The 13199-nt window shown below is 50.6% G+C and overlaps 1 protein-coding gene across 1 annotated transcript in view; it reads right to left on the bottom strand.

The window, feature by feature from the left end:
* Positions 1-10708: 10708 nt before the first annotated feature.
* Positions 10709-13199, bottom strand: part of LOC148059970 (B-cell lymphoma/leukemia 11B-like) — a 5570-nt gene continuing 3079 nt past the window's right edge. Inside the window, exons 4-5 of the mRNA XM_087780366.1 lie at positions 12953-12961; positions 10709-12444 (exon numbers count right to left, since the gene is read on the bottom strand). Of these exons, the coding sequence (XP_087636492.1) occupies positions 10709-12444; positions 12953-12961 (1745 nt within the window). The remainder of the gene's footprint in view (positions 12445-12952; positions 12962-13199) is intronic.

Below are 13199 nucleotides of genomic sequence, written 5' to 3' on the forward strand. Positions count from 1 at the left end.
TCACGTCACTCCTGTCAATCACACGTCACTCCTGTACCTCATGCGTCACTTCTGTACCTCACACGTCACTTCTGTCAATCACACGTCACTCCTGTCAATCACACGTCACTCCTGTCAATCACGCGTCACTACTGTACCTCACGCGTCACTTCTGTCAATCATACGTCACTCCTGTACCTCACACATCACTCCTGTCAATCACACGTCACTACTGTACCTCACGCGTCACTCCTGTACCTCACGCGTCACTCCTGTACCTCACGCGTCACTACTGTACCTCACAGGTCACTCCTGTCAATCTCACGTCACTCCTGTACCTCACGCGTCACTACTGTACCTCACAGGTCACTCCTGTCAATCTCACGTCACTCCTGTACCTCACACGTCACTCCTGTCAATCTCACGTCACTCCTGTACCTAAAGCGTCACTCCTGTACCTCACGCGTCACTTCTGTCAATCTCACGTCACTCCTGTCAATCACACGTCACTCCTGTACCTCACACCTCACTCCTGTACCTCACACGTCACTTCTGTCAATCTCACGTCACTCCTGTACCTCATGCGTCACTTCTGTACCTCACACGTCACTTCTGTCAATCACACGTCACTCCTGTCAATCGCACGTCACTCCTGTACCTCACAGGTCACTCCTGTCAAATGCACGTCACTCCTGTACCTCACAAGTCACTCCTGTCAATCGCACGTCACTCCTGTACCTCACGCGTCACTCCTGTCAATCGCACGTCACTCCTGTACCTCACACGTCACTCCTGTCAATCTCACGTCACTCCTGTACCTCACGTGTCACTTCTGTACCTCACAAGTCACTCCTGTCAATCGCACGTCACTCCTGTACCTCACAGGTCACTCCTGTCAATTGCACGTCACTCCTGTACCTCACAAGTCACTCCTGTCAATCGCACGTCACTCCTGTACCTCACGCGTCACTCCTGTCAATCGCACGTCACTCCTGTACCTCACAAGTCACTCCTGTCAATCGCACATCACTCCTGTCAATCACGCGTCACTACTGTCAATCACACGTCACTCCTGTACCTCACACGTCACTCCTGTACCTCACACGTCACTCCTGTCAATCACACGTCACTCCTGTACCTCACAGGTCACTCCTGTCAATCGCACGTCACTCCTGTACCTCACAGGTCACTCCTGTCAATCGCACGTCACTCCTGTACCTCACACGTCACTCCTGTACCTCACAAGTCACTCCTGTACCTCACAAGTCACTCCTGTACCTCACGCTTCACTCCTGTCAATCGCACGTCACTCCTGTACCTCACAGGTCACTCCTGTCAATCGCACGTCGCTCCTGTCAATCGCATGTCACTCCTGTACCTCACGCAACACTCCTGTCAATCGCACGTCACTCCTGTACCTCACGCGTCACTCCTGTCAATCGCACGTCACTCCTGTACCTCACACGTCACTCCTGTCAATCTCACGTCACTCCTGTACCTCACGCGTCACTCCTGTACCTCACGTGTCACTTCTGTACCTCACAAGTCACTCCTGTCAATCGCACATCACTCCTGTCAATCACGCGTCACTACTGTCAATCACACGTCACTCCTGTACCTCACACGTCACTCCTGTCAATCTCACGTCACTCCTGTACCTCACGCGTCACTCCTGTACCTCACGTGTCACTTCTGTACCTCACAAGTCACTCCTGTCAATCGCACGTCACTCCTGTACCTCACAGGTCACTCCTGTCAATTGCACGTCACTCCTGTACCTCACAAGTCACTCCTGTCAATCGCACGTCACTCCTGTACCTCACGCGTCACTCCTGTCAATCGCACGTCACTCCTGTACCTCACAAGTCACTCCTGTCAATCGCACATCACTCCTGTCAATCACGCGTCACTACTGTCAATCACACGTCACTCCTGTACCTCACACGTCACTCCTGTACCTCACACGTCACTCCTGTCAATCACACGTCACTCCTGTACCTCACAGGTCACTCCTGTCAATCGCACGTCACTCCTGTACCTCACAGGTCACTCCTGTCAATCGCACGTCACTCCTGTACCTCACACGTCACTCCTGTACCTCACAAGTCACTCCTGTACCTCACAAGTCACTCCTGTACCTCACGCTTCACTCCTGTCAATCGCACGTCACTCCTGTACCTCACAGGTCACTCCTGTCAATCGCACGTCACTCCTGTCAATCGCATGTCACTCCTGTACCTCACGCAACACTCCTGTCAATCGCACGTCACTCCTGTACCTCACGCGTCACTCCTGTCAATCGCACGTCACTCCTGTACCTCACACGTCACTCCTGTCAATCTCACGTCACTCCTGTACCTCACGCGTCACTCCTGTACCTCACGTGTCACTTCTGTACCTCACAAGTCACTCCTGTCAATCGCACATCACTCCTGTCAATCACGCGTCACTACTGTCAATCACACGTCACTCCTGTACCTCACACGTCACTCCTGTCAATCTCACGTCACTCCTGTACCTCACGCGTCACTCCTGTACCTCACGTGTCACTTCTGTACCTCACAAGTCACTCCTGTCAATCGCACATCACTCCTGTCAATCACGCGTCACTACTGTCAATCACACGTCACTCCTGTACCTCACACGTCACTCCTGTACCTCACACGTCACTCCTGTCAATCACACGTCACTCCTGTACCTCACAGGTCACTCCTGTCAATCGCACGTCACTCCTGTACCTCACAGGTCACTCCTGTCAATCGCATGTCACTCCTGTACCTCACACGTCACTCCTGTACCTCACACGTCACTCCTGTACCTCACGCGTCACTCCTGTACCTCACACGTCACTACTGTACCTCACACGTCACTCCTGTACCTCACACGTCACTCCTGTCAATCACACGTCACTCCTGTACCTCACACGTCACTCCTGTACCTCACGCGTCACTCCTGTACCTCACACGTCACTCCTGTCAATCACACGTCACTACTGTACCTCACACGTCACTCCTGTACCTCACACGTCACTCCTGTCAATCTCACGTCACTCCTGTACCTAACGCGTCACTCCTGTACCTCACACGTCACTCCTGTCAATCGCACATCACTCCTGTCAATCACGCGTCACTACTGTCAATCACACGTCACTCCTGTACCTCACACGTCACTACTGTACCTCACACGTCACTCCTGTACCTCACACGTCACTACTGTACCTCACACGTCACTCCTGTACCTCACACGTCACTCCTGTCAATCTCACGTCACTCCTGTACCTAACGCGTCACTCCTGTACCTCACACGTCACTTCTGTCAATCTCACGTCACTCCTGTCAATCACACGTCACTCCTGTACCTCATGCGTCACTTCTGTACCTCACACGTCACTCCTGTCAATCTCACGTCACTCCTGTACCTCACACGTCACTCCTGTCAATCTCACGTCACTCCTGTACCTAACACGTCACTCCTGTCAATCTCACGTCACTCCTGTACCTCACACGTCACTCCTGTCAATCACGCGTCACTCCTGTACCTCACACGTCACTCCTGTCAATAACGCGTCACTTCTGTACCTCACACGTCACTCCTGTCAATCTCACGTCACTCCTGTACCTCACACGTCACTCCTGTCAATCACGCGTCACTCCTGTCAATCGCACGTCACTCCTGTACCTAACGCGTCACTCCTGTACCTCACACATCACTCCTGTACCTCACACGTCACTCCTGTCAAGCACACGTCACTCCTGTCAATCGCACGTCACTCCTGTACCTCACACATCACTCCTGTCAATCACACATCACTCCTGTCAATCACACATCACTCCTGTCAATCACACGTCACTACTGTCAATCACACGTCACTCCTGTACCTCACACGTCACTCCTGTACCTCACACGTCACTCCTGTCAATCACACGTCACTCCTGTACCTCACACGTCACTCCTGTCAATCACACGTCACTCCTGTACCTCACGCGTCACTCCTGTACCTCACCCGTCACTCCTGTCAATCTCACGTCACTCCTGTCAATCGCACGTCACTCCTGTACCTCACGCGTCACTCCTGTACCTCACCCGTCACTCCTGTCAATCACGCGTCACTCCTGTACCTCACGCGTCACTCCTGTACCTCACACGTCACTCCTGTCAATCGCACGTCACTCCTGTCAATCACGCGTCACTCCTGTTCCTCACGCGTCACTCCTGTACCTCACACGTCACTCCTGTCAATCACACGTCACTACTGTCAATCACACGTCACTCCTGTACCTCACACGTCACTCCTGTACCTCACACGTCACTCCTGTACCTCACACGTCACTCCTGTCAATCACACGTCACTCCTGTACCTCACACGTCACTCCTGTCAATCACACGTCACTCCTGTACCTCACAGGTCACTCCTGTCATTCGCACGTCACTCCTGTACCTCACAAGTCACTACTGTCAATCACACGTCACTCCTGTACCTCACACGTCACTCCTGTACCTCACACGTCACTCCTGTCAATCACACGTCACTCCTGTCAATCACACATCACTGCTGTCAATCACGCTTCACTCCTGTACCCCACGCGTCACTCCTGTACCTCACACGTCACTCCTGTACCTCACAAGTCACTCCTGTCAATCACACGTCACTCCTGTACCTCACACGTCACTCCTGTCAATCACACGTCACTTCTGTCAATCACACGTCACTCCTGTACCTCACAAGTCACTCCTGTCAATCACACGTCACTCCTGTACCTCACACGTCACTCCTGTCAATCACACGTCACTACTGTACCTCACACGTCACTCCTGTCAATCACACGTCACTCCTGTACCTCACACATCACTCCTGTCAATCACACATCACTCCTGTCAATCACACATCACTCCTGTCAATCACACGTCACTCCTGTACCTCACACGTCACTCCTGTCAATCACACGTCACTACTGTACCTCACACGTCACTCCTGTCCATCACACGTCACTCCTGTACCTCACACGTCACTCCTGTCAATCACACATCACTCCTGTCAATCACACATCACTCCTGTCAATCACACGTCACTCCTGTAATTCACGCGTCACTCCTGTACCTCACACCTCACTCCTGTACCTCACACGTCACTCCTGTCAATCACACGTCACTCCTGTCAATCACACATCACTCCTGTCAATCACACGTCACTCCTGTAATTCACGCGTCACTCCTGTACCTCACACCTCACTCCTGTACCTCACACGTCACTCCTGTCAATCACACATCACTGCTGTCAATCACGCTTCACTCCTGTACCCCACACGTCACTCCTGTACCTCACACGTCACTCCTGTACCTCACAAGTCACTCCTGTCAATCACACGTCACTTCTGTCAATCACACGTCACTTCTGTCAATCACACGTCACTCCTGTCAATCACACGTCACTTCTGTCAATCACACGTCACTCCTGTCAATCACACGTCACTCCTGTCAATCACACGTCACTCCTGTACCTCACACATCACTCCTGTGAATCACACATCACTCCTGTCAATCACACATCACTCCTGTCAATCACACGTCACTCCTGTAATTCACGCGTCACTCCTGTACCTCACACGTCACTCCTGTCAATCACACGTCACTCCTGTCAATCACACGTCACTCCTGTCAATCACACATCACTCCTGTCAATCACACATCACTCCTGTCAATCACACGTCACTCCTGTACCTCACACCTCACTCCTGTACCTCACATGTCACTCCTGTCAATCACACGTCACTCCTGTCAATCACACAATACTCCTGTCAATCACACGTCACTCCTGTAATTCACGCGTCACTCTTGTACCTCACACCTCACTCCTGTACCTCACACGTCACTCCTGTCAATCACATGTCACTCCTGTCAATCACACATCACTCCTGTCAATCACACATCACTCCTGTCAATCACACATCACTCCTGTACCTCACACCTCACTCCTGTACCTCACATGTCACTCCTGTCAATCACACGTCACTCCTGTCAATCACACAATACTCCTGTCAATCACACGTCACTCCTGTAATTCACGCGTCACTCTTGTACCTCACACGTCACTCCTGTACCTCACACATCACTCCTGTCAATCACACGTCACTACTGTACCTCACACGTCACTCCTGTCAATCACACGTCACTCCTGTACCTCACACATCACTCCTGTCAATCACACATCACTCCTGTCAATCACACATCACTCCTGTCAATCAGACGTCACTCCTGTACCTCACACGTCACTCCTGTCAATCACACGTCACTACTGTACCTCACACGTCACTCCTGTCCATCACACGTCACTCCTGTACCTCACACGTCACTCCTGTCAATCACACATCACTCCTGTCAATCACACATCACTCCTGTCAATCACACGTCACTCCTGTAATTCACGCGTCACTCCTGTACCTCACACCTCACTCCTGTACCTCACACGTCACTCCTGTCAATCACACGTCACTCCTGTCAATCACACATCACTCCTGTCAATCACACGTCACTCCTGTAATTCACGCGTCACTCCTGTACCTCACACCTCACTCCTGTACCTCACACGTCACTCCTGTCAATCACACATCACTGCTGTCAATCACGCTTCACTCCTGTACCCCACACGTCACTCCTGTACCTCACACGTCACTCCTGTACCTCACAAGTCACTCCTGTCAATCACACGTCACTTCTGTCAATCACACGTCACTTCTGTCAATCACACGTCACTCCTGTCAATCACACGTCACTCCTGTCAATCACACGTCACTCCTGTCAATCACACGTCACTCCTGTCAATCACACGTCACTCCTGTCAATCACACGTCACTCCTGTACCTCACACATCACTCCTGTGAATCACACATCACTCCTGTCAATCACACATCACTCCTGTCAATCACACGTCACTCCTGTAATTCACGCGTCACTCCTGTACCTCACACGTCACTCCTGTCAATCACACGTCACTCCTGTCAATCACACGTCACTCCTGTCAATCACACATCACTGCTGTCAATCACGCTTCACTCCTGTACCCCACGCGTCACTCCTGTACCTCACACGTCACTCCTGTACCTCACAAGTCACTCCTGTCAATCACACCTCACTCCTGTACCTCACACGTCACTCCTGTCAATCACACGTCACTTCTGTCAATCACACGTCACTCCTGTACCTCACAAGTCACTCCTGTCAATCACACGTCACTCCTGTACCTCACACGTCACTCCTGTCAATCCCACGTCACTACTGTACCTCACACATCACTCCTGTCAATCACACGTCACTGCTGTACCTCACACATCACTCCTGTCAATCACACATCACTCCTGTCAATCACACATCACTCCTGTCAATCACATGTCACTCCTGTACCTCACACGTCACTCCTGTCAATCACACGTCACTACTGTACCTCACACGTCACTCCTGTCAATCACACGTCACTCCTGTACCTCACACGTCACTCCTGTCAATCACACATCACTCCTGTCAATCACACATCACTCCTGTCAATCACACGTCACTCCTGTACCTCACACCTCACTCCTGTACCTCACATGTCACTCCTGTCAATCACACGTCACTCCTGTCAATCACACAATACTCCTGTCAATCACACGTCACTCCTGTAATTCACGCGTCACTCTTGTACCTCACACCTCACTCCTGTACCTCACACGTCACTCCTGTCAATCACGCTTCACTCCTGTACCCCACGCGTCACTCCTGTACCTCACACGTCACTCCTGTACCTCACACGTCACTCCTGTCAATCACACGTCACTCCTGTCAATCACACGTCACTACTGTACCTCACACGTCACTCCTGTCAATCACACGTCACTCCTGTCAATCACACGTCACTTCTGTCAATCACACGTCACTCCTGTCAATCACACGTCACTCCTGTCAATCACACGTCACTTCTGTCAATCACACGTCACTCCTGTCAATCACACGTCACTTCTGTCAATCACACTTCACTCCTGTCAATCACACGTCACTCCTGTCAATCACACGTCACTTCTGTCAATCACACGTCACTCCTGTCAATCACACGTCACTCCTGTCAATCACATGTCACTTCTGTCAATCACACGTCACTCCTGTCAATCACACATCACTCCTGTCAATCACGCGTCACTACTGTCAATCACACGTCACTTCTGTCAATCACACGTCACTCCTGTACCTCATGCGTCACTCCTGTCAATCACACGTCACTCCTGTCAATCACACGTCACTTCTGTCAATCACACGTCACTTCTGTCAATCACACGTCACTCCTGTCAATCACACGTCACTTCTGTCAATCACACGTCACTTCTGTCAATCACGCGTCACTCCTGTCAATCTCACGTCACTCCTGTCAATCACACGTCACTCCTGTCAATCACACGTCACTCCTGTCAATCACACGTCACTCCTGTACCTCACACGTCACTCCTGTCAATCACACGTCACTCCTGGCAATCACACGTCACTCCTGTCAATCACACGTCACTCCTGTACCTCACACGTCACTCCTGTCAATCACGCGTCACTCCTGTACCTCACACGTCACTCCTGTCAATCACACGTCACTCCTGGCAATCACACGTCACTCCTGTCAATCACACGTCACTCCTGTACCTCACACGTCACTCCTGTCAATCACACGTCACTCCTGTACCTCACACGTCACTCCTGTCAATCACACGTCACTCCTGTACCTCACACGTCACTCCTGTCAATCACACGTCACTCCTGTACCTCACACGTCACTCCTGTCAATCACGCGTCACTCCTGTCAATCTCACGTCACTCCTGTCAATCACACGTCACTCCTGTCAATCACACGTCACTCCTGGCAATCACACGTCACTCCTGTCAATCACACGTCACTCCTGTACCTCACACGTCACTCCTGTCAATCACGCGTCACTCCTGTACCTCACACGTCACTCCTGTCAATCACACGTCACTCCTGGCAATCACACGTCACTCCTGTCAATCACACGTCACTCCTGTACCTCACACGTCACTCCTGTCAATCACACGTCACTCCTGTACCTCACACGTCACTCCTGTCAATCACACGTCACTCTTGTACCTCACACGTCACTCCTGTCAATCACACGTCACTCCTGTACCTCACACGTCACTCCTGTCAATCACGCGTCACTCCTGTCAATCTCACGTCACTCCTGTCAATCACACGTCACTCCTGTCAATCACACGTCACTCCTGTCAATCACACGTCACTCCTGTACCTCACACGTCACTCCTGTCAATCACACGTCACTCCTGGCAATCACACGTCACTCCTGTCAATCACACGTCACTCCTGTACCTCACGCGTCACTCCTTTCAATCACACGTCACTCCTGTCAATCAGACGTCACTCCTGTACCTCACACGTCACTCCTGTCATTCACACGTCACTCCTGTACCTCACACGTCACTCCTGTCAATCACACGTCACTCCTGTCAATCACACGTCACTCCTGTACCTCACGCGTCACTCCTTTCAATCACACGTCACTCCTGTCAATCAGACGTCACTCCTGTACCTCACGCGTCACTCCTTTCAATCACACGTCACTCCTGTCAATCACACATCACTCCTGTCAATCACACGTCACTCCTGTACCTCACGCGTCACTCCTTTCAATCAAACGTCACTCCTGTCAATCAGACGTCACTCCTGTACCTCACGCGTCACTCCTTTCAATCACACGTCACTTCTGTCAATCACGCGTCACTTCTGTCAATCACACGTCACTACTGTCAATCACACGTCACTTCTGTCAATCACGCGTCACTTCTGTCAATCACGCGTCACTTCTGTCAATCACACGTCACTACTGTCAATCACACGTCACTACTGTCAATCACACACCATCTTTGTCAGTCACAAGTCAAAGAAACATTTTATTTGCTCCACTCTCATGTTTTCTTCCATCATAAACGAACCATCATCGTGTTATTAATATATTTTTGTGCATCTTTGTCCGTTTACTCTTGTCAAGTATTTTTTATAAACAATTATTCTCAGGATTTACGACATTTAAAGCTTCATAAATCAATCAATTAATCAATAATTGGTTTAATTACTTCATCTCTTTGTTGATGATTCTTTACAATAGATTCACGTTTGAGCTTTGGTTTAAAAACGAATTTTTATTCAGAGAAATTACTAAAAAGACTCAAATGAATGAAAGACATTGTTGTCCTGAGATGTTGCTGAAGCTCCATCGATTCAACGAAAACATCAAACGGTGAAGGTCGAGTCCACGGCAGCTCCAGGGACCAGAGTTTTGAAACCTCTAGATTCACTGATAGAAAACATGATTCTTTGGGACGAGACCAAAGATTGTTCTTCGCATCTGAGAAATACACCATAAACATTTGACCTTGAGCTGTGTCTGGGTCAAGGTCGGTCTCGAACACAAGGGTTAAGACAGTCACGAACTCACGAGATATTTCATGAACATGAAAAGAACGAGATAAAAACAGACTTTGAAGATATAATTCAAACAGTTTATAAAATGATACATTAAAATGTTCCTAAACATGACAAAATACAAAGTATTGCACAAAACTTCACACGTGTGTTTCAAAGGGAAACTGATTGAAAGTCTCTGGGACCAGGAGGTGCAGGTCTAGACCAGGAGGTGCAGGACTAGACCAGGAGGTGCAGGTCTAGCTCCTGTGCGCAGGTTCAATCCTCCCCTTGTTGCTCAACAATGTGCCACTTCTTCATGTGTTTCTCCAGAGTGCCCGACACGCTGAAGGGCATGTGGCAGACGTGGCAGCGAAACACCTCCTTGCCCGACTGGCCGTGAGTCTTCATGTGGCGCGTGAGCTTGGAGCTCTGGGCGCAGGCGTAGCTGCACAAGGCGCACTTGTACGGCCTCTCCCCGGTGTGACTGCGACGATGCACCGTCAGGTTGCTGCAGTTCTTGAACACCTTGCCGCAGAACTCGCAGGTGTCGCACCTCCGGGTGTCCTTGGATCCGGGTCGAGCAGGACCTCCTCCAAGGCGAGGCGTGCTCCCCCCGCTGAAAATCGACTGACTGTCCAGAAGGTCCTCAGGCGGCGTGGAGAAGCGAAGACTTCCGTTTTCGGACGAGTGCTCGGACGGCGCGGTGAAAGGTGATTCTCGGGAGTCGATGAAGCCCAGGAAAGGGTCTTTGATGAAGTGACGCGACGCTGCATAGCCCACCAACCACTGGGAATAAACGTTCTCTGAAGGAATGTTAGGAGGAGCTAGAACGTCTGAGTCCTTCTCAAGTTTGATCTTGTTGTAGCCAGGGCTGGGCTCAGATTTGTAGGGGAACAAGGACATTGGGAACGAGTCACTGGAGCCACTTAAGGTTGTCCTCTCTTCCTGATGATGATGATGAAGATGAAGTTGGTTTAGCGCTCCTGAGTCCTCTTCCCTACTGAGCCCCCTGTCATGGGAGAATTCCTTGGAAAGGGGAATCATGTTATGGTTGTCGAGTAGTCGACTGTAGTCCTGTATGGAGTTGATCTCACGGTCGATCTTCTCAACTGTCAGACGTTTAATTTTCATATCCCTGACAAATTCCAGGCTAGAGTTTGACTCCTGTCCACTATGGTGTTCCTCCTCCTCTTCTTCGTTGTGTCCTTCATCCGAGGAACCTCCATCTTGGTCCTTCATCAGCTGGTCACTGACCTCGCTGGTTTCTGGCTCTGGGGAGCTGGACAGTCCATCATTTGATGGTTCTGTGAGCGAAGAATCTTTGTGTGTCTTCATGTGGCGCTTGAGCTTGCTGGCCTGGGAGCAGGCGTGTTCACAGAGCTGGCACTTGTATGGCTTCTCTCCGGTGTGACTCCGGCGGTGCACCACAAGGTTACTCTGGAATTTGAAGGTTTTGCCGCAGAACTCACAGGATTTGTTCTTGTTCTGGGTCTGTTGGGGGTTACACTGAAGGGGGATCTGTGAGGGTGGGCTGTTACAATAGGGAGGGGTTGTTCCAGGCAGAACAGAGTTGGGGTACAGAAGATGGTGCAGAGGGTTCCCCCTGCTGGGCGACACTGGGTGTGAGGTGTTCACCGCTAACTCACGGAGCCGCCTGGAGAAGTCCATGGACTGAGACTCTAGAGGTGTCGGGTTGTCGAGATGCTGGCAGGAAGGTGGGCTGAAAAATGCTGGTGTGTCGGGAAAAGTACTTTCCCAAAAGCCTGGAGGAACTGCCCGGAGTAGGGGGTCTGTCATCCTCAACAGATGGAAGTTTGTCTCTCCCAGATAGTTCTGAGGGGAGTCGCCACTGGAGCAGGGAGGCCTGGTGAGGCGAGGGGTGAGGGCGGCGCTGGAGGAGTTTGAGTCCAGGTAGATGCGTATGTGATGGAAGTTCTGGACGTGCTGCAGGAGGAACCAGGCGCTGGTGAAGTCCTGCTTACACGTGGTGCAGATGTAGCTGGATGGCTCGTCTGAAACATCAACAAATTTATGTTAATAAATGTTCTATAATCAGATCAATATCAAATCTGTGATCAAGTGTCACGAGCAGAACCGCACATTGTGTCTCGTGTCTGCAGGTAACACTTCACTGACCAACAAAGACATGAACACTTGTCTTCACAGATGTGGTTTCCAGGAGCACAAACCCTGGATTCAAAACAGGAATAAGTGGATCATAGAGATTCATTCATCAGAAACCCATCAGGGTTCTAGGCTGGTGAGTCGGCAACACCTGGTCTAGGACTCTCACCGTTCAGTGGGATTTGGACACATGATCTCAGGTGATGATGTTCGGTGAAGAGAGAGAACCCAAGTTATAAGTGACACATAATTCAATTCAACTCAATTTTATTTCAAGTGTCTTATCATAACAAAGTTATCTCAAGACACTATACAGTTGAAATAAGACTACAGTTGATTAAGGAAAAATAGATCCCAGCAATTCTGGTTAAACTTCCTTAACACAATTGATCTCACCCTTTCCGCCTCATCTGGTCACTGCCTTTCCCTTTCGACACCTTTGACCACATCAACCTCTTACACCGTCTCTAAACTATCTGCAACTCCCCGGCAAAGCTCTCCTAGTTCTCTACCCCTCTACGTTCAGGTTGCTGCAAAAACCGCTGCTCTGGGTGCAAGGTCACCACCTTCTGCCCTCGCACACTCCAGTGTCGCCCCTGGAGTCACAGCAGCCTCTGTTGATGTGGTGCCTGAACATCAACCC

Source organism: Callionymus lyra, chromosome 18 (genome assembly GCF_982586985.1).
Source record: "Callionymus lyra chromosome 18, fCalLyr1.hap1.1, whole genome shotgun sequence".
Taxonomy (NCBI): Eukaryota; Metazoa; Chordata; class Actinopteri; order Syngnathiformes; family Callionymidae; genus Callionymus; species Callionymus lyra.